The 20,667-nt window shown below is 42.5% G+C and overlaps 1 protein-coding gene across 1 annotated transcript in view; it reads right to left on the reverse strand.

Moving 5' to 3' along the window:
- MDN1 (midasin AAA ATPase 1) overlaps window positions 1–20,667 on the reverse strand; it is a 455,945-nt gene that overhangs the window by 201,595 nt on the left and 233,683 nt on the right. The window contains 5 exon segments of the mRNA XM_073628928.1: window positions 6,484–6,617; window positions 6,736–6,842; window positions 9,528–9,660; window positions 11,141–11,254; window positions 11,431–11,651. Coding sequence (XP_073485029.1) covers window positions 6,484–6,617; window positions 6,736–6,842; window positions 9,528–9,660; window positions 11,141–11,254; window positions 11,431–11,651 — 709 coding nt within the window.

Below are 20,667 nucleotides of genomic sequence, written 5' to 3' on the forward strand. Positions count from 1 at the left end.
ACGCCTATATCCGCGCTTCCTGCAGACACAACATCTTTTTTGGGGGTTCGTTGGGTAGGGGTACTCGGGAGGACATAAAGAAAATGCCTCTCATGCAGCAGACTGCATTTGGTTGGGGATGTGAATGGGGGAAGTACGGGCGCTGCAGAAGTGGTGGGTTCCCAATTAGGATTGGCGAATGCAGCAGGAAGGGCACTATGGGCACGACGGGCCTGTGTTTGTCTTCTTGGTGGCAGCGGGACACTACTTGTGCTTGCCACCTCACCAGCTTGAACTGCACTTATGGGACTCGCCACGTCACCAAGTGTTACTGCAGTGCTGGTTTGACTACGACCGGGGTGTACTAGGCCGCTGGTGCTTGCCAGTTCACCAAAACGCTACCAAAAAAACTGTTAGCGATCGCAGGGATCAGGCCTGACTCTGCGAACGCTGCAGTTATGCGTTTAGTGTTTTGTAAGTGTCAGTGATCGATCAATACTGCACTTGGGTGGGCTGGGCTGGGCCGGGCGGAGGGGCAAAACACAGGTGCTAGCAGGTATCTGGGCTGATCCCGCTAACACTGCGTTTTTGGGAACCCTAAACTGCTGGGGATGCTAGTATAGATCTGATCGGATCAGATATTGATCCGTTCAGATACTATACCACTAAGGGAGGCGTATGCTGCGTGCGTGGTTGTTAGCGGTACTGGCACTAACCTGATGCTGCCTGGGGCTGGTGCTTGCCAGTTCACCAAAACGCCACCAAAAAAACTGTTAGCGATTGCAGGGATCAGGCCTGACTCTGCGAACGCTGCAGTTATGCGTTTAGTGTTTTGTAAGGGACAGTGATCGATCGATACTGCACTTGGGTGGGCCGGGCCGGGCGGAGGGGCAAAACGCAGGTGCTAGCAGGTATCTGGGCTGATCCCGCTAACACTGCGTTTTTGGGAACCCTAAACTGCTGGGGACGCTAGTATAGATCTGATCGGATCAGATATTGATCCGATCAGATACTATACCACTAAGGGAGGTGTACGGTGCGTGCGTGGGTGTTAGCGCTACTGGCGCTAACCTGACGCTGCCTGGGGCTGGTGCTTGCCAGTTCACCAAAACGCCACCAAAAAAACTGTTAGCGATCGCAGGGATCAGGCCTGACTCTGCGAACGCTGCAGTTATGCGTTTAGTGTTTTGTAAGTGACAGCGATCGATCGATACTGCACTTGGGTGGGCCGGGCGGAGGGGCAAAACGCAGGTGCTAGCGGGTATCTGGGCTGATCCCGCTAACACTGCGTTTTTGGGAACCCTAAACTGCTGGGGACGCTAGTACAGATCTGATCGGATCAGATATTGATCCGATCAGATACTATACCACTAAGGGAGGCGTATGCTGCGTGCGTGGGTGTTAGCGGTACTGGCGCTAATCTGACGCTGCCTGGGGTGACGCATATCACCGCCGGGCGATCAGGGGGCTAAACCTTTATTCGGTAATAAACGGCGGGTGCCCTGACACTATAAAAAATAAACAAACTAACCAGCGTCACCCGTAACGTTTATACGGTGATCAGTGGTGAAAGGGTTAACTAGGGGGCAATCAAGGGGTTAAAACATTTATTAGATAGTATATGGGGGTCCCTGACGCTATAAAACGCTGACGGCGAACCTAAATATTTACCTCCCTAACTAGCGTCACCAGCGACACTAATACAGCGATCAGAAAAATGATCGCTTAGCAACACTGGTGACAGGGGGTGATCAAGGGGTTAAAACTTTATTAGGGGGGGTTAGGGGGGTATCCTAGACCTAAAGGGGGGTAATACTAACTGTCCCAACACTGTAACTGTCACAAACTGACACTATGCAGTAATCAGAAAAAAAAAAAAAAAAAAACCTGCTGGTGTCAGTTTGTGACAGGGGGGGGGGGGGGGGGGGGGGGGTATCGGGGTGTTTTGTATGCCTGGCATGTTCTACTGTGTGTGTAGTGTGTTGTGCACTTACATTGATGTCTTCTCCCCTCGGCGCTGGAACGGAATACCGAGCTGAGGGGAGATGACATTTCCTTTGCTGCTGTTTAGCATACAGCAGCAAAGGAGTGTTCCCATTGGCCGGCGGCGATCGCGAGGGGGGGGGCCACGAACGGATGGCCTCCCCCTCATCTCGGATCGCCGGGGAACAGAACGGGACCGCCTCGGGCGGCGGGGGGGGTCCGATCGGACCCCCCCACCCGCGGAAGGCAAATCACGTACATGTACGTGATTTTGCCTGCCCGTGCCGCTTTGCCGACGTAAATCGGCGTTAGGCGGTCCTTAAGTGGTTAAGGGTGTGCACACTTATGCAACCATATTATTTTAGGTTTTTACTTTTACTTCCCTCCACCTAAAATATTTCATTTCTTTGTTCAACTGAGTTGTACAGTTTATAGGTCACATTAAAAAGGTGGAAAAAGTTCTGAAATTATTATTTTTTTTTTTAAGATTTTATTTGCCAAGTGTACATATACAGAAGGAAAAAAAAAAAAAAAAAAAAATCGGAAGCAGGTTACATGTATAAATGTACATAAAACCATATCAATAGTTCTTATGCCATCCTAGATATCTATACTGCTAAACTCAATATAGTCCATTGTACAAATAGCGCTTTTTCTGTTTTTTGTTTGTTACCATGAAATGTAAAACGTAGAACATAGTGACGTAAAGAAGAAATAAAACTATACCGGAGGTGAATTCCTCCGTCAACTCATGATATCTGCTGTTATTTAGTAGCTACAAGTCATATTTACTTATTGCGATTCATTCCGATCTCAGTATATACATATTTAAAAAGAAATAACTTACCCCAAACTAATACATTTTTTTCGGGCACCCCCTGGCTTCATGAGTTTATCTAGTGTTACATTAGCACTGACCAGGCCTTTCTAAAGGAGGTTAACGTGAGATGGTCTCTCTTAATCCAATTGATGGCAACCAACTTAGGGACATAAAAGAATAGTAATCGTAGTAAGGTTCTCACTTTGTCACTGATAACTTCATCCTCAATTATGCCCAGAAGTCCCAGTAATGGGCTACAAATATTCAGGGGATCAAACATATCGGCAATAAATTGGGTCCCCTGCGACCAGGGAGGGCTTACCCCATTACAATCCTATACAATATGTAAAAATTATCCTTCTGCTGCTAAACATTTATGACATGTGGGAGTGTCTCCTCTTCCCATTTTGTACAGTCTAAGGGGTGTGTAGTACATTTGGTGCAAGTACCCAAGTTGTATCATTTTGTCTCTGGCCGAGATAACTGTGGGCATGAGGCCAACACTTCCTCCTAAAGCTCCTCCGTTAGGCCCCTTTCACACTGGGGCGGCGTCGGCTGTAAAGCGCCGCTATTGTTAGCAGCACTTTACCGTCGGCATTCGGCCGCTAGCGGGGCGGTTTTACCCCCGCTAGCGGGCGAGAAAGGGTTAAAAACCACCGCAAAGCGCCTCTGCAGAGGTGCTTTGCCGGCGGTATAGCCGCGCTGTCCCATTGATTTCAATGGGCAGGAGCGATGAAGGAGCGGTGTATACACCGCTCCGAAGATGCTGCTAGCAGGACCTTTTTTCCCGTCCTGCTAGCGCACCGCTCCAGTGTGAAAACCCTCGGGGCTTTCACACTGGAGAGACAGCAGCGCCTGTAAACCGCCCCAGTGTGAAAGGGGCCTTAGCTCAGGTATAATAGTGCTCAATCGCTCCAATTTTCTTAGCTTTTGGATTCTCCATGTCCATCAAGACATTACAGTAGCTAGATATTAATTTAGTGTGGTCAAAGGTTCCAAGGAGTTTTTCTAGTTTTGTGTTTTCTAAAAAGACTAATCCAGTCCCAAACTGACTGAGAACATGATTTATCTTTGTTTCATTTTTTTTTACATCACAGAAATATGACATTTTAACAGGGGTGTGTAGACTTTTTATAGTCACTGTATATACATCTGTTCTTGAATGGCATGCAAACTATCAAACTTTATGAGTACAGTATACTTTTTCCTTATAGAAAATGCAAACCTACAACAAATTAAAAAAAACTTAAACTACCTGTGCATTGACAATTATAATGCACTCTTCTTCCTGTATGTTATGTGACTCAAAACAGTTGATAGCTAATGGCAGTATAAGATCTAATGTACATTTATGATGGATAACTCTAATATTTGACATTAAGTAGTAAAGGTTCCACCTACAAATATTAGTAAGTACAGATAAGAAAAAAAATTACATCAACTTGATGTAAATTGAGAAAACATTTCTGAGAGAGGAGAAGCTCTGTGTTCAAAGTTCTTTTCATAAAAACACAAGGAACATAGATATAACCGATATAGCCCTCACCAAAATGAGGCATAGCATTAGAAAACTCAGCCCACACTTCAGAATCAACTACTGGGTGGCATGGTCCTAAAGTGGAGGGCAAGTGAAAACCAATGCTCAAATCTACTCCCACCCCCATTCTAAGCCTATTCTATCTACCCTGAAGAAAACTTTTGAAGTTGCTCTGGTCACATGATCGGGCCTCAATGTTTGTTTCAGTGTAGAGGAGGAACAGCTGACAAGAAAGCCCAGGGTAGCTGGATACAAGATACACCTTTGATAAAGAGACAGAGAGGCTAGAGGTTTTTGGGAAAATAATAAAGTCAGAAACCTATACCTTTAGAGTATTTAGAGTCAAGTTTTGGTCAAGCCCAATTTGTAGGAATGCCAGACTGCAAGGTACAGAGAATTCCCTGAGGTTGAAGTGCCCTTGTTCCCACCAGGCAAAAAAGGATTTCCACATACGAGCATAGAGCTTTCCGGAATTGGCTTTCTTGCTTTTAGCAAGATAAGGACAGACTCTCTATCAAGACCTGGGCTTCAACAATGCCATAAAAGCTAGAGAAGGAGTTCTTGTCCAGGTCCTTATACCTTTAACATAAATTTAGAGCACTGGCATTCAAAATGCACCGCACTGCTGAACAGAAAGGGGGATTATTGATCTCTGCCTTTTTGTTCTCGCATTACATTGTACTATCAGTCCCTGTACCATGCTTCCTGTTTTTATTATTCTATATCGATAACTGGATACCCTGCTATATGTTGTGAAATGTAATGGATATTGACGCTTCTATTAAAGCGGAAGTAAACCCATCCATAAAACTGTTTCATTTCCGGCACGTGCCGGAAATGTAACACTCCCATTGGTTGTGCTCTCAACCAATCCATCCAATGGCTGGTGTCATAACTGATCAAATGTGCACCATCATGGCAGTTGTAGATTAAACAGAGGCAAAGATGGCAGCTTCCATGGCTAAAAACAATAGGGGGGATTACTTACACTAAACAATGCATAAACAAAAAAAAATAAAGACCTAGAAGCAGGATGGAATAAAGGGCCTTGAGACAGAAGGTTTGGCCTGCTGGAAAAAGACCGGGGTTGTCTCCTAGCAGTACGTCTGTGTACCAGGTTCTTCTGGGACAGTTTAGTGCAATGTTAATCAGTGGTCTCTTCCCTTGCTGTATTTCATAGAACAGTAAAAAGGAGAATGTGCACTGGAGGAAAGGCATAGATTAGCCTGAAATGCGTCTGTGGAATTACCAGAATTCCCATGCTAGTGCTAGAGGATTATTTGTCTGGGCTACAGGCAGTCAGGATGCCCACATCTGGAGCATTTTTATAGCACTGATCACTGTATTGATGTCACCAAAAAGTGTCACTTAGGTCAGATTTGTCCGCTGCAATATCGCAGTTCCTCTAAAAATTGCAGATAGGCATTACTAGTAAAAACAATAAAAAAAAAAAAAAGTCCCTAAATATATACCCTATTTTGTGAACGCGATAAACTTTTGCGCAAACCAATCAATATGCGCTTATTGCAAATTTTACCAAAAATATGTAGCAGAATACATATTCTCCTAAACTGATGAATAAATTTGGCTTTTTTTGTTTATAGCACAAAAATTAACCGCAAAGGATATCAAATACCGCCAAAAAAAAGCCATTTGTGGAGGAAAAAAAAAGGACATCAATTTTGTTTTGGTACAATGTCGCACGCGCAATTGTCAGTTAAAGTGATGCAGTGCCGTATTGCAAAAAAAGGCCTGGTCATTAAGGGGGTAAATCCTTCCGGGGCGGAATTGGTAAATAACTAAAAAAAGACAGGGGAAACCAAATAAAAAGTGGCTTGCTCAAAGTTCAGAATACAGTCAAGTGAAAGGCCTGAAATGCTATGAAACATAACTATGGAATACAGGATTTTCTGACTGAAGGGATCAATAGGCGAGGGCTGACAAAATTTATTACACCCAACTACGTGCCAAGTTCTCCCAAAAAAGTTGTGTGAGCCCTATGGATCAGAAGTGTGTTTTCCTAGATCATATCCTTGGATTACTGTAGAACACTAAAAATAATTTAATCCCCATTTCTGTTTAAATATAATCAATTTACACATATTCAGACTATTAGGAGAAACAGAGAAAGCAGAAACCAGATTTTTGTACAACAAAATTTCACCTCAGTTGTAGCTGCATTAGATAGTGGAGTGTGGTTGGACTGAAGGCACTCAAAGACAAGCATGTCCCATAGGTCAAAAAATGCAACAAGATGGGCAACCACTGGGTGAGGAAGGTCATGGTGAACAGCTGGATCTACACCAATAGAAATAATAAATAAATAAAAAAAATAAGTTAGAAGGATCCGAAATGCAAAAACAAAAACTGTAATTGAGGTGTTATATTTATTAAAGTTAGTTATAAGTCAACCTACCTTGGTGAAAATCTACAGCAATTTTCAAAGCACTTGATCTCTTCAGTTTTTTGGATGAATGGCTCTCAATATAAGATTGACGTTGCCGGTTGAGAAGAACCAATCCCCTGTGAAGTAACCAGCTTTTAAGCACTTTATACACACACAACCCAATTTAAGAAAAAAAAAATCTACATTAAAACAGAATGCAACGATTTGCAAATCTCAAATCCATATTTTATTCACAATAGACATAGAAACTAGAAAACATATCAAATTGTTAAAAAAAACTGAGAAAATTTACACTTTTAAAAAGGAAAAAAAAAAGTCATTTTGAAATTAAAAATTTATGGCAGCAACACATCTCAAAAACATTGGGACATTGTCATGTTTACCATGTCCCCTCTTCTGTTTAAGACTGAGTATCTGGGAACTGAGGAGACCATCTGCTTGAGTTCTGGGAGAGGAACGTTGTCCCATTCTTGCCTGGATCTAGGATTTTATCTGCTCAACAGCCCTGTGTCTTTATTTTTTATTTCAAAATGCTCCAAGCAGGCCAGTTATCCACCCAGCCTCTTCTACTACAAAGCCATGCTGTTGTCATAGATGCAGTATGCGTTTCAGCATTGTCCTGCTGAGATATGAAAGGCCTTCCCCTGAGCGTATGCTGCTCTAAAAGTTGGATATACCTTTCAGCATAGATGGTGCCTTTCCAAAAATATAAGCTCCCCATTCCATACACACTAATGCACCCCCATACAAACAGAGATGCAGGCTTTTGAACTGAGCCCTGAAAACAAGCCAAAAAGGTCCCTTGAGTTCTGGCATTTTGGAATACAACTTGGTTGACAATCACACACAGCTCTAAAACACACCCTGCGAGATATTACTTTGAGACATTTCCCCACAATGCACATTATTGATTTGGATTTTTTTTTTTTTTTTTTTTTTAAGAACAATCTATATTTGATGGGGGTTGTTCTTTCTTATTCTGCATATCAACCACTAAGCAACATAAAAGTACTGATATTTGCATAGTTTGCTTACAGATAAAAAATAAATTAAAAAAAAGACCATCGACCACAAAATTTTGCAATCCGGAGTGGCATTGTCTGTGACCATCACCCTTTTAAACGTGCACAGGGATGATGGGTAAACTGCCATTTTTGAGTCATTCTTCTGTTATTACCTTCTTTTGTAACCAGCTACAACCATCAAACTAAATGTACGCGCCTAATTTTTACATGTGTGGATTTTATTAGGTGCAGGTTAGCTGACTTCAACTAACCCTGCACAGTCATAAGACTAGTCAGATTTTCTTCGCTAGACAGAAGCACCACATGCTTTTTAGTAACCATATATTGTCATAAAGGGGAGGATGGTCGGGATGGGGTGTTTAGTTTTAAAGTGTTACTAAACCCTGAACCTGCATTCACTTTATCTGGTCTCCCACAGTACAAAGAAATGCATTTAATTTAGTAAATATAAACTGATCAATACCTTTTCTCATCATCAGTATATAGCAGCCTAGTGACTTCTATGGCCAGCTTCACACTGAGCCGCGGCAACTAAAGTGCCGCTCGCTTTAGCGCCGTTTAAGCAGCTCTTTTCGGGCGCTAGCGGGGTGCTATTAACCCCCACTAGCGGCCGAATGAGGGGTTGAACACACCTGTATTGCGGCACTTCCGAAGCACTTTTCAGGCGCTTTGGAAGTGCTGCCCATTCATTTCAATGGGCAGGGCATTTTGGGAGCAAAAACCACCCCAAAGATGCTACTTGCAGAACTTTTCCTAACGTCCTGCAGGCGTGCAGCCCCAGTGTACAAAGTCACACTGAAAAAAATGGGAGGCGGTTTCCAGGCATTATTTAGAGGCTATTTCTAGCGCTAAAACACCTGAAAACTGTCTCAGTGTGAAAGTAGCCTATCAGTTCCTAGTAAAGCTTGTAGGAGGACTTCTCATTCTCCCCTGGATCCTCTGTCTAGACAGTGCCGATTGGCCTGGTGCTGATCACATGCACCCTCCCAAGAAAAAAAAACAAAAAACTCTAGCAATACACACCAAACTGAGCATGTGCAGCCTGTCCCCTGGCTGTGTAAATATCAGATTCTTTTTTGGAGACAGTGGAAGAGGAGGAGGATCAGGGAGACAGGATCAGCCTTTACACAATGCAATGGATTAACATTTTAGGTACCACAGTGAGTATACCAAGCATGCTTTACTGCATATACATACTGATTTTACGGTTGTGGGTTTAGTAACACTTTAACCTCAGAAGAGGTCTCTAATTTACCAATACCATTATATTAAATCCATTTAGAATATTTCAGCAACTACCAGCAATGTTTAAGAGGTTGTAAAGGCAGAATTTTTTTTTAAAGCCTTCTGTGGGTAACAGCCCCCCTAATACTTAGCTGAGATCCATCTCTATCCAGTGGTGTCCAGTCCCTCAGCCGTCTGGGACTCCCCCTCCCAATTGGCTAAGACAAAGCAGTGGCGCTATTGGCTCCCGCTGTTGTCAAAGCCAGTTAGCCAATCAGGAGAGAGAGGGGGTGGAGCAGAAACGCAGCTCTGTGTTTGAATGGACACATAGCTGCAGCTCGGCTGCCCCCATAGCAAGCGGCTTGCTGTGGGGGCAGTTGACAGGAGCAGCGAAGAGGGACCCGAGAAGAGGATGCAGGCTGTCCTGTGCAAAGCCACTGCACAGAGCAAGCAAGTATAACATGTTTTTTAAAAATAATAAACAAGACTTAACAATCACTTTAAATTAAAGGGGAAAACACACAATAACATACTATCCCATATAAAGTATACCTGTTTGTGACACTGTCTAACATGCTAAATAGTTCCTTCTCAGGTTCCATGCCTGGGTCATGGCTAAGGGAATGTTTCACAAAGTCCAATAATTGCATATTCCAGCGGAGATCAAATGGGATGCAATTCTCATCTGAGAATAAAAAAAAGAAAAAAGAAAAAAAAAAAAAAGATATACTTCTTGCCCAACATTATGGGGGATTATTTATAAAACAGTGCATGTGCTATTAACCAAACAATCTGCTGTTAAATCAGTTAAGGCATGTGCATCAGAATATACAGCTGAAATGAATGTTTGGTGAATGTCACATTCTCGGTGCGATATATACCCCTATGTTTATAATCAGATACAAATGCTCAAATAAACCCTATTTGCTAAGGAAAAAACAAAACGACCATTTATCAAAACTCCTTAAATTCCTTTGTGCAAAAAAAAAAAAAAACCCCTATAAGTTAGACGAGACAGCTGCCATCTTAGCCACTGTCTGATCTGCAGTTGCCATGGTACTGCACATGTGACACCAGGCATTTATTGGCTTGACAGCTTGTTTCAGAGCAATAGTAGCTGTGATGAGTTATCATTCACGGCATGCCTTTGACATAACTACTTGGGAAACCATTAAGCATCCGTTCACACCGGTGCGACTTGTCATGCGTTTTGACAGCTCCAAATCGCATGACAAGTCACACCCCATTGTCAGCAACGGAACTGTTCACATCACCGCGACGACGTCGTCATGTCGCAGCAATTATGAAAAAGGTTCCTGTGCTACTTTTTACCAATGTCACTGCGACTTGCAGAGAATTCTGTTAAATGAAGTCGCAATGAAATCAGCCATGCAAATTGTGTAACAAATTACTGTTTATCCCAACTGCACAACTGGATAATTAATGTTTGTCTAGACTTTTTTTTTTGCGTAAATATTCTCTTGAGTAAACCAGACAAAAATTTAAAGCAATATCTAAACCAAACATTATATTGCAGCTTACTAATTCTTAGATGTTATGGCTTTATTAATTTAATTTTAAGGCTTTTTCTTTCTTTTATTATCCATCTGGTAATCCAGCCAGCAAGTCTGTTTTTCACAGCACAAATTCTCCAGCAGAATGTTATCAGTTTACATGGATGGGACAAACTACTTACCACTGGCAGGGATGATTACATTTTATTTGATCAGATTTTGTTTATTAATGTCAAACCTTTATCCCAAAAGGAAAAAAAAAAAATAAAAAAAGTGTGAAGTGTGAGCTGGAGTTTGGCTTTAATTCGTTCCTCTAGAGTTGAGTCTCACTAATACTGGAGGCGTTACTGGGCAGATCAGGAGGTGAAAAGAAGGAAAAAACCAAGGAAAAGAAAACTGATGCAGCCACCATATCCGATGATTAGTAAGCTGCAAAAAAACACATTTTTAGTTTTGGGTTTAATACCGCTTTAAAGAACGCAGGTGCAGATATGAATGTATAGAATCAGTTACTTTGAAAAATGATGAGCCATTCCACCTTCAGATAAAACCTTTGTTAGCTGCAATTCAAGATCAGCATAAAAGTGTCAAAGGAAAAGTTTGTTTGGACCAGAGTTTTTCTTTATGTACACATGCTATTAAGCCACCTACCTAAAATGAATGTCTGAATGAGTTTCATTGTGCTGCTCATTTCCTTAGGTAATGGACTAGAGTAAAATTTGCTCAAAGCATGTGCTCCAGCATCTATCTCCATATGGATCTGATCTGTTTAAATTTTGATTTAACAAAAAGAAAGTGCATTAACAGAAATACATGTTTGCAAGACACCAAACATACAAAAAAAGGTCAATATGCAATAATGTACAGATTACTGTATATACAAACCACACACATTACAAAAAAAAAAAAGAGAGACAAGGCACACAGCAGAAATGACATACCCATTTCCTCAGGAAGAACCTTTGCCAAGTGGCACAGCCAACGCATCCTTAGCATCCAGTCTATTGAGGTTGATTTCTCCATAATTAGTTGGACAGACTGCTGAATAACCACAGGGTCATCCATCCACTGAGCTTCCAAATCTACATCGCTAAAATTAAGGTTGTCTGAAGGATAGGATTGTCCTATCTTTTCAAGATCTTGCAAGGTAAGAGGATAAGTCCTATATAGGGACAACAAAAAAAAAAAAAAAAAAAAAAAATTAAAACTACGAAATTCGCTGAATAACTATTACAGTAAAAAACTAACTATTTTAAAGTGGAATTCCAGGGAGAATATAAAAAAAATAATTGTTTTTGATGTTTTTTAGGTCCAGCTTAATTATGTCCAATTCTTGATGTACTACACTATGTTTGGAGGATTGCTGGGGATGCTAATCAAACTTAATACCACACACCACTGTTGACTTAGCTCTTATGATCAGATTATAATCAAGTAAGTTCTACAGCTCAAAAGCAAATTATTTTTCACAGAATACAAGGCATTCTCTGAATAGAGAAAATTAGATCCTGATGTATATTTGCCCCTCTCCTTGTCCATTCAGCGAAAGCCTTGCATTTTGAGAAAATAATGCGGGATGTTTTCTGAAAAGATAAGCTGAAGAGCCAGAGACCCCCCATCATCACAGTTTAAGCAGTGACACTTTCAGCAGCTGAGCCAGAAGATCAACGCTTAAAGTGGTATGCGGTATATTAAAAACTAAAATTGTTAGCATTTCCAGCAACCCTCAAGATGTAGTATACCAAGAATTACAGGTAAGCCAAGATGAACCCAGAAAACATCAAAATGTCTTTATTTCCTGGAGTTCAAATTAAACCACTTAAGCTGTCACACCTGCCCACCCCCTTCGTGTATCAAATAAACTACAATGGGCCTGCTTGATATATTAATATCAAAGTTATTGCTGAATACATATTTTTCTATTTAGGACAAATGAGCCTTTTTGTGGTGACAATGTCTTGAAACAGGAATTCCAACACCTGTAAATTTCTTATCTTGAAAAAGAACAGTGCAATAACGGATTCTTAGACCGTCAGTGTAGCTGGAAGTGCTCTGGGGTCTCAGCTCACAGTCTACACTGGTCATAGTACAGGCAACCACACTAAGTTCCCTTTCCACTAGTATGACTTGTCATGAGACTTGACACAAAGTTGCATGACAGGTCACACCCATATGTGGCTTTGAAAATCAGCGACTTTGAAAAGGTGCCTGCACTACTTTGATGCTACTTTTGATGCAACTGATCCAGAGTGTAAAGTTGGATCAAAGTCGCACTCTAAATTGTGCAACTTTGGGGTTGCAATAGTGGAAACGTACACTAAGGCCCTGTTTTAACTAGTATGACTTGTCATGTGACTAAGTCCCTGTTTTCACTAGAATGACTTGTCATGTGACTTTGTGTTCAAAGTCGCATGACAAGTCATACTAGTGAAAACAGGGCCTTAGTGTACGTTTCCACTATTGCAACCCCAAAGTTGCACAATTTAAAGTCACAGCCCATTAATTTTAATGGCACCCGTTCCCATCTATGTGACTTTGAAAAGGTACCTGCACTACTTTGATGCAACTATTAAGCGGCTTTCACACTGGAGCGGGTGGGTGTTCACGGTAAAACACGGCTAGTTTTAGCAGCGATTTACCGTCATTTTAGCAGCGTTATCCGGCCGCTAGCAGGGTGCTTTTGACCCCACTAGCGGCCAATGAAGGGGTTAAAAGCGCCCGTGTAGCGACGCTGCTGAATCCCTTTGCAAGCGCTTCGGCTGGGTTGCCCATTCATTTCAATGGGTAGGAGCGGTGTGTATACACTCCTAAGATGCTGCTTGCAGGACTTTTTCTAATTTCCTGCCAGCGCATCGCCTCAGTGTGAAAGCACTCGGGCTTTCACACAGACTCCAGGGGAGACGTTTTTCAGGCGCTATTTTTAGCCCAAAAGCACCTGAAAAACGCCCCAGTGTGAAAGGGGTCTTAATGCAAAGTATCCAAAGTATCTTGGCCCACGTTTCCACTAGTGCAACACCAAAGCTGTGCGATTTAGAGTGCGACAGTGCAGCTTTGATTCAACTTTATACTCTGCATCAAAAGTTGCACCAAAGTAGTGCAGGCACCTTTTAAAAGTCGCTGATTTTCAAAGTCGCATAGATGGGAATGGTTACTATTGCAATCAATGGGCTGTGACACTAGTTGCACTAGTGGAAACGGAGCCTTAACCACTTAAGGACTGAAAGATTTTCCCCCTTAATGACCAGGCCATTCTTTGCGATACGGCACTGCGTCACTAACTGCGTGGTCGTGCGACGCTGTACCGAAACAAAATTTCTTTCCCCAAAAATAGAGCTTTCTTTTGGTGGTATTTGATCACCTCTGTGGTTATTTTTTTCGCTACAAACAAAAAGAGAGCGACAATTTAAGGGGGAAAAACAAAAAACAAAACAAAACACAATTTTTTACCTTTTCCTATAATAAATATCCAAAATTTCTTCATCAGTTTAGGCCAATTTGTATTTGACATATTTTTGGTGAAAAAACCCACAAAAAAACAAAACTAAAAAAAAAACTAAAAAAAAAAAAAAAAAAAAAGGTCGCAATAAGTGTGTATTGATTGGTTTGTGCAAAAGTTAGAGAGTCTACAAAATAGGAGATCTATTTATGGCATATTATAATTTTTTTTTTTTTTTTTACTAGTAATGGTGGTGATCAGCGATTTTTAGCAGGACTGCGGCGTACAGAGCGGACACTTTTTTGGTACCAGTGACATTTATACAGTGATCAGAGCTATAAATAGCTACCGATTACTGTATAAATGTCACTGGCAGGGAAGACGTTAAAACTAGGGGGTGATCAAGGCTTTAAGTGTTCCCTGGGAGGTGTTTCTGACTGTGGGGGGAGTGGACTGACAGAGAGAGAACAGAACAGGGATCTGTTTGTTTACATTGACAGATCCCCGTTCTGGCTCTCTGAGGGGCGATCGTGGGTGGCTGGCAGACATTGCGTCGAGCAAACAATTCACGGAGGAGAGCCAATCTGCCACCGTATAACGTCAGCGGCCGGTTGGCAAGTAGTTTAACTTATTACTCACATGTAATGAGCAAAAGAAATTAATCTGTATCCTTCCAAACTTTCAAAAATGTTTCTTTGTACCTTATATCTTTCATATTTCTTCCTCAACTCCCTATGCCGTTCACAGCAGCTGGGCATGTGCCACACTATGCACACAGTGCCCATCAGTGCCATGCAGAAACAACCACCTGGTTGTACACTGTAGAAAATCTGCAGCATGTTCCATTGTAATCTTACAGTTTTTAACATACTTCCAAAGCCTGCCCCCACCCCCCACCCCTCTCTTTCTCTTTCTCTCTCAGGAGAAGCTGCTAGCCAAAATGAGGCAATGAAGACAGGAGGGATCATGTTCTGTGAAGGATAGGAGGGATGCGGGCAGATCTAGGCATGCATGTCTAAGAACTTTCGACAACCTTTTCAGGAAGTTAAAGACAGCTTAGCAAATTCAGATATAGTTGTGATAGCGTTGTCGTTGAACAGGAAGTAGCCGACTGTTTAGCTGACAAAGTCTTATCTAAGCCAGACAATCAGCTAGCCAGAAAATGAATAATATTAAGGATAACAATATTTAACATACTATTAAAAGTAGTTGTAAACCCACATTGAAAAAAAAAAAAAAAAAAAAAAAAAAAAAAAATAAAAAAAACACCTGCAAGACAAAGGCATAATGAGCTAGTATGCATACTAGCTCATTATGTAATACCTGAGATCGAAGCCCCCCGCTGTGGTGCCTGTACACAGCACTGGCTGGTGACATTTCTCCCCAGAGTTACTTCCGGGTATCGCGGCTACGGCGCTGTGATTGGCTGGAGCCACGATTACTTCACTCCCAGTAACGGCACACTCACTAAAGCAAACGGCACGTATGTGCCATTGCTTCAGTACACATGTGCCGATGACGTCGGCAGATGCAGATACAGGGGATATCTCCTAAACCGTGCCGGTTTAGGGGATATCCGGGGATATTGAAAAAGGAGGCTGTCCCCCAGAGGGGTTTTCTAGGCAGCAAAGAATGATAATTATATCACGGGATTAAGTAATATTTTGAAATTCTTTATTTTGTTATCACAAAGTATCAAAACAGTAGTTATTTAAAATGTATATTGTCAAAACATGAGCTGTGGTACACGTATAAAAAGCAGTGCCATCAACATAACAATGTACAGTGAAAATGCATCGTGGTCAAACACCATAAATAGGAGCATTATATATAACTTGTATTGGAAATCTGACGCGTTTCGACCCCAACGGGTCTTCTTCAGAGGATTATATAAACTGTAAAAACGTTGACATATATTATAGTGTTAGGTTAATGAAAAAATGGGAAAAAATGAACGAACAATAATAAATAATTTTGTATATTTACCAATCAAAATGTGTTGGACCATATTCAATGCTCTCTGTATGGAAAGAGAGCATTGAATATGGTCCAACACATTTTGATTGGTAAATATACGAAATTATTTATTATTGTTCGTTCATTTTTTTCCCATTTTTTCATTAACCTAACACTATAATATATGTCAACGTTTTTACAGTTTATATAATCCTCTGAAGAAGACCCGTTGGGGTCGAAACGCGTCAGTTGTCTTAACCCTCTTGGGCATGGCTTCACAGGTTGTCACTGGAGTCTTCTTCCACTCCTCCATGACGACATCATGGAGCTGGTGGATGTTAGAGACTTTGCGCTCCTCCACCTTCTGTTCGAGGATGCCCCACAAATGCTCAATAGGGTTTAGGTCTGGAGACATGCTTGGCCAGTCCATCACCTTTACCCTCAGCTTCTTTAGCAAGGCAGTGGTCGTCTTGGAGGTGTGTTTGGGGGCGCTATGTTGGAATACTGCCCTGCGGCCCAGTCTCCGGAGGGGATCATGCTCTGCTTCGGTATGTCACAGTACATGTTGGCATTCATGGTTCCCTCAATGAACTGTAGCTCCCCGATGCCAGCAGCACTCATGCAGCCCCAGACCATGACACTCTCACCACCATGCTTGACTGTAGACACACTTGTCTTTGTACTCCTCACCTGGCTGCCGCCACACACGTTTGACACCATCTGAACCAAATAAGTTTATCTTGGCACCATCAGGCCACAGGACATGGTTCCAGTAATCCATGTCCTTAGTCTGCTTGTCTTCAGCAAACTGTTTGTGGGCTTTCTTGTGCATCATCTTTAGAAGAGGCTTCCTTCTGGGACGACAGCCATGCAGACCAATTTGATGCGATGTGCGAAGTATGGTCTGAGCATTGACAGGTAAGGATGAGCTCCGGCGTGTTCACACAGCCCATGTGCAGAGCCCACCAGGAAGTCGGCAATGCGCTAATCACAGGCAGCGAGACATTTCCCAATCTCTGCAGCCATGCATCGGGACAATGTCTCACTGCCTGTGATTAGCGCAGCGCCGACTTCCTGGCGGGCTCTGCACGTAGAGTGTGCGAACACGCCGGAGCTCATCCTTACTGACAGGCTGGACCCCCACCCCACCCCTTCAAACTCTGCAGCAATGCTGGTAGCACTCATATGTCTATTTCCCAAAGACAATCTCTGGATATGACGTTGAGGACATGCACTCAACTGCTCTGGTCGACCATGGCGAGGCCTATTCCGAGAAGAACCTGCAGCTCAGTTTCAGGGTACTGGCAATCTTCTTATAGCCTAGGCCATCTTTATGTAGAGCAACAATTCTCTTTTTCAGATCCTCAGAGAGGTCTTTGCCATTAGGTGCCATGTTGAACTTCCAGTGACCAGTATGAGAGAGTCAGAGCGATAACACCAAATTTAACGCACCTGCTCCCCATTCACATCTGAGACCTTGTAACACTGAGTCACATGACAACAGGGAGTTTGGACATTTTCATTTGGGGTGTACACACTTTTGTTGTCAGCAGTTTAGACATTATTGGCTGTGTGTTGAGTTATTGAGGGGACAGCAAATTAACACTGTTACACAAGCTGTACACTCACTACATTGTAGCAAAGTGTAATTTCTTAAAATGTCACATGAAAAATAGGATTTTTTTAACAGCTTACCTGTAAAATCCTTTTCTTGGAGTACATCACGGGACACAGAGCCACAGTAATTACTGTCTGGGTTATATGGCACCTTTAGATGATGGACACTGGCACACCCTAAACAGGAAGTTCAATTCCCCATAACCCCTCCCCTAACTGGGAGTACCTCAGTTTTGTAGCAAAGCAATACACGTGCAACCAGAAAGAGGAGAGGGACCTCTGTGTCCCGTGATGTACTCCGAGAAAAGGATTTTACAGGTAAGCTGTTATAAAAATCCTATTTTCTTTATCGTACATCACGGGACACAGAGCCACAGTAATTACTGTCTGGGATGCCCCAGAGCAATGCCACCTGAGGGGAGGGGGCAACAAAAGTAGGGTGCAATCAGACCTGAGGACCTATACTGCAGCCTACTGCACCCAAAAGGAGACATCCTCATGCCTTCTTACATCCACCTGATAGAATCTGGTGAATGTATGGACTGAAGATTTGAGGTTGCGGCCTTGCAGATTTGAGCCATGGAGGCTCGGTGATGCACTGCCCACGAAGCACTAACAGCCCTGGTAGAGTGCGCTTTGGATAGATTTCGATGCTGCCTGTCCTTTAAGACATTCTGGCAACACGAACAAAACATCTGTTTTCCGAATCTGAGCAGTCACCTTCAAATAGATCTTGACCGCTCTCACTACATCCAAGGAGTGTGGTGACTTTTCCTCCTTAGAACAGGGTTCTGGAAAAAATTAAGGTAAAACAATATCCTGGTTTAGGTGAAAACCTGAAACCACCTTTGGCAGAAAGCTAGAATGAGGACGCAATACCACTCTATCCTTGTGAACGATTAAATATGGCTCTTTACAAGAAAGAGCCGCCAGCTCTGATACCCTTCTTGCAGAATAAATGGCTACTAGCAAAACTAGTTTCCTTGTCAAAAGGACCAAAGGAACATGTCGTATCGGCTCAAAAGGCTGCTTCTGTAATGCCGACACAACTAAATTCAAGTCCCAAGGGTTCAGGGGTGCTTTAACCGGAGGATTAAGCCGCGTTACACCCTGTATAAAGCTTCAGATCAAAGAATGTGAAAGCCAGCGGACGTTAAAACACTGATAAGGCTGAGACCTGGCCCTTGATAGTACTCAAGGCCAGCTTCATCTCTAGCCACATTTGCAGAAAGGTAAGAATTCTACCCATGTCATATTTCCTAGGATGCCAACCCCCGGATTCACACCAAGAAACATATGCCTTCCAGACTCTATAATGACTCTGGAAGCTGGCTTCCTTGCATTAATCAAAGTAGGCATCACTGAGCCTGAAAGCCCACGATTACTTAGAATGCGAGTTTCAATAGCCAAACCGTGAAACTTAGCATTTGTAAAGTAGGATGGAACACTGGTCCCTGCGATAGCAGGTCTGGACGTCGTGGTAGGTAGGGTCCATGGGTTTCCTACTGCCATCTTTACTATTTCTGCATACCAAGATCTTCTGGGCCACGCTGGGGTCACAAGAACTACCGATTTCCTTTCACACCTGATCCTGCGAAGAAGTCGAGGTAGCAGCAGAAAAGGAGGGAACGCATAAATCAGTGAGAACTGATCCCACGGAGTCACCAACGCATCTGTTCCTCATGGTAGTGGATCCCTTGTTCTTGACACAAAGTTGTCGACTTTGTTGTTGAACCTGGATGCAAACAGATCTACATCCGGGATCCCCCGTCGTTGGCATATAGCCAGAAAGATGTCGGGGTGAAGGGATCACTCCCCTGGGAACAACTGCTGGTGACATAGGTAGTCTGCCTGCCAGTTCTCTACCCCTGGAATTAAGATTGCCGAAATGCACCGCACATGTTCTTCTGCCCAGGTTAGGATATGGTTTACCGCTGCCTGACTTCTGCCGCCCCCTTGATGATTGATATAAGCCACTGCTGTGGCATTGTCGGATTGAATCCCAACAGGAGAATTCTGCAACCTGAATGTCCAGGCCTTTAGGGCTAGACGTGCTGCCTGAATCTCTAGGATGTTGAGGGGCAAGGTCTTTTTGGCTCTGGACCATTTCCCTTGGACAGACGCTTCTTCCAGGACTGCTCCCCAACCTAACAGGATGGCATCTGTTACCACTCTCCAGGTAACCGGTAAGGATTTCCACTTCTGCAGATTCTTGGAAATCCTCCACCAACTGAGGCTCTGGCGCACTTTTGGCAACAAGTGCATTGGAAAATCTAGTGCCTGAATCTTTTTGTTCCAGATCGATACGATAATGGAAAAAATGAATGGCTGGATAGCCGCACTCCAAATATTCACCTTTATTGAAAAGTTAAAACCGAGGCAACAAAGGTAAGTACAGACTAACTGCACTGCTGCTGACATGTTTCACACCAGGCACGGTGCTTAGTCATAGCTAGAGTGCTGAATTTACATATATATATATATATATATATATATATATATATATATATATATATATATATATATATACACACACACATCTGAGTGATTAAACAAATAGGCAAGACATGTATGCCATAAGTAAGGTAATGGAAAGCACTTGTGAACATATAAAATCGAAAGTTTAACCATTAAACAGATGGAAAACACTCTCCCTGCTGGAGATTCCACATATCAAAGATATATGTAATAATAAAGGACATGAACAATCCCATATTTAGAAAAAAAGAGACAACGGTGTAAACTAAAAAAGAAAGACATAACATTAAAAATAATACTGTATGTAATAAAAAATATCATGCACCAACAAATATACGAGGGAAAAGACAAAGACGCCTATCCCCCGTGTATTAATACTTGTGCATGTAGCTCAAATATATTTTTTCCATTATCTCTATTGCAAACAGAGCCAGCACCCTGTTTAACTGTGGAGACAGCTGATCTTAGGAGAGGTAATTATCTTGGAGCAGTGAACACCTACAGGCCGATCAGATACTGTTTTGCAGCAGTCTCGATTGACACTAAGCATAGGGCACTGCTTTGAATGAAGCCACCATCTTCCCCAATAACCTCAAAGGTGAATGGAAGGACCTTTCTTTGCCATGACCCCTTGGACCAGCTCCTTTATGGTGCTGATCTTTGAGGGAAAAACACCTTCTTTTGGGCTGTA

The sequence above is a fragment of the Aquarana catesbeiana genome, linkage group LG04, assembly GCF_042186555.1.
Source record: "Aquarana catesbeiana isolate 2022-GZ linkage group LG04, ASM4218655v1, whole genome shotgun sequence".
Classification (NCBI taxonomy): Eukaryota; Metazoa; Chordata; class Amphibia; order Anura; family Ranidae; genus Aquarana; species Aquarana catesbeiana.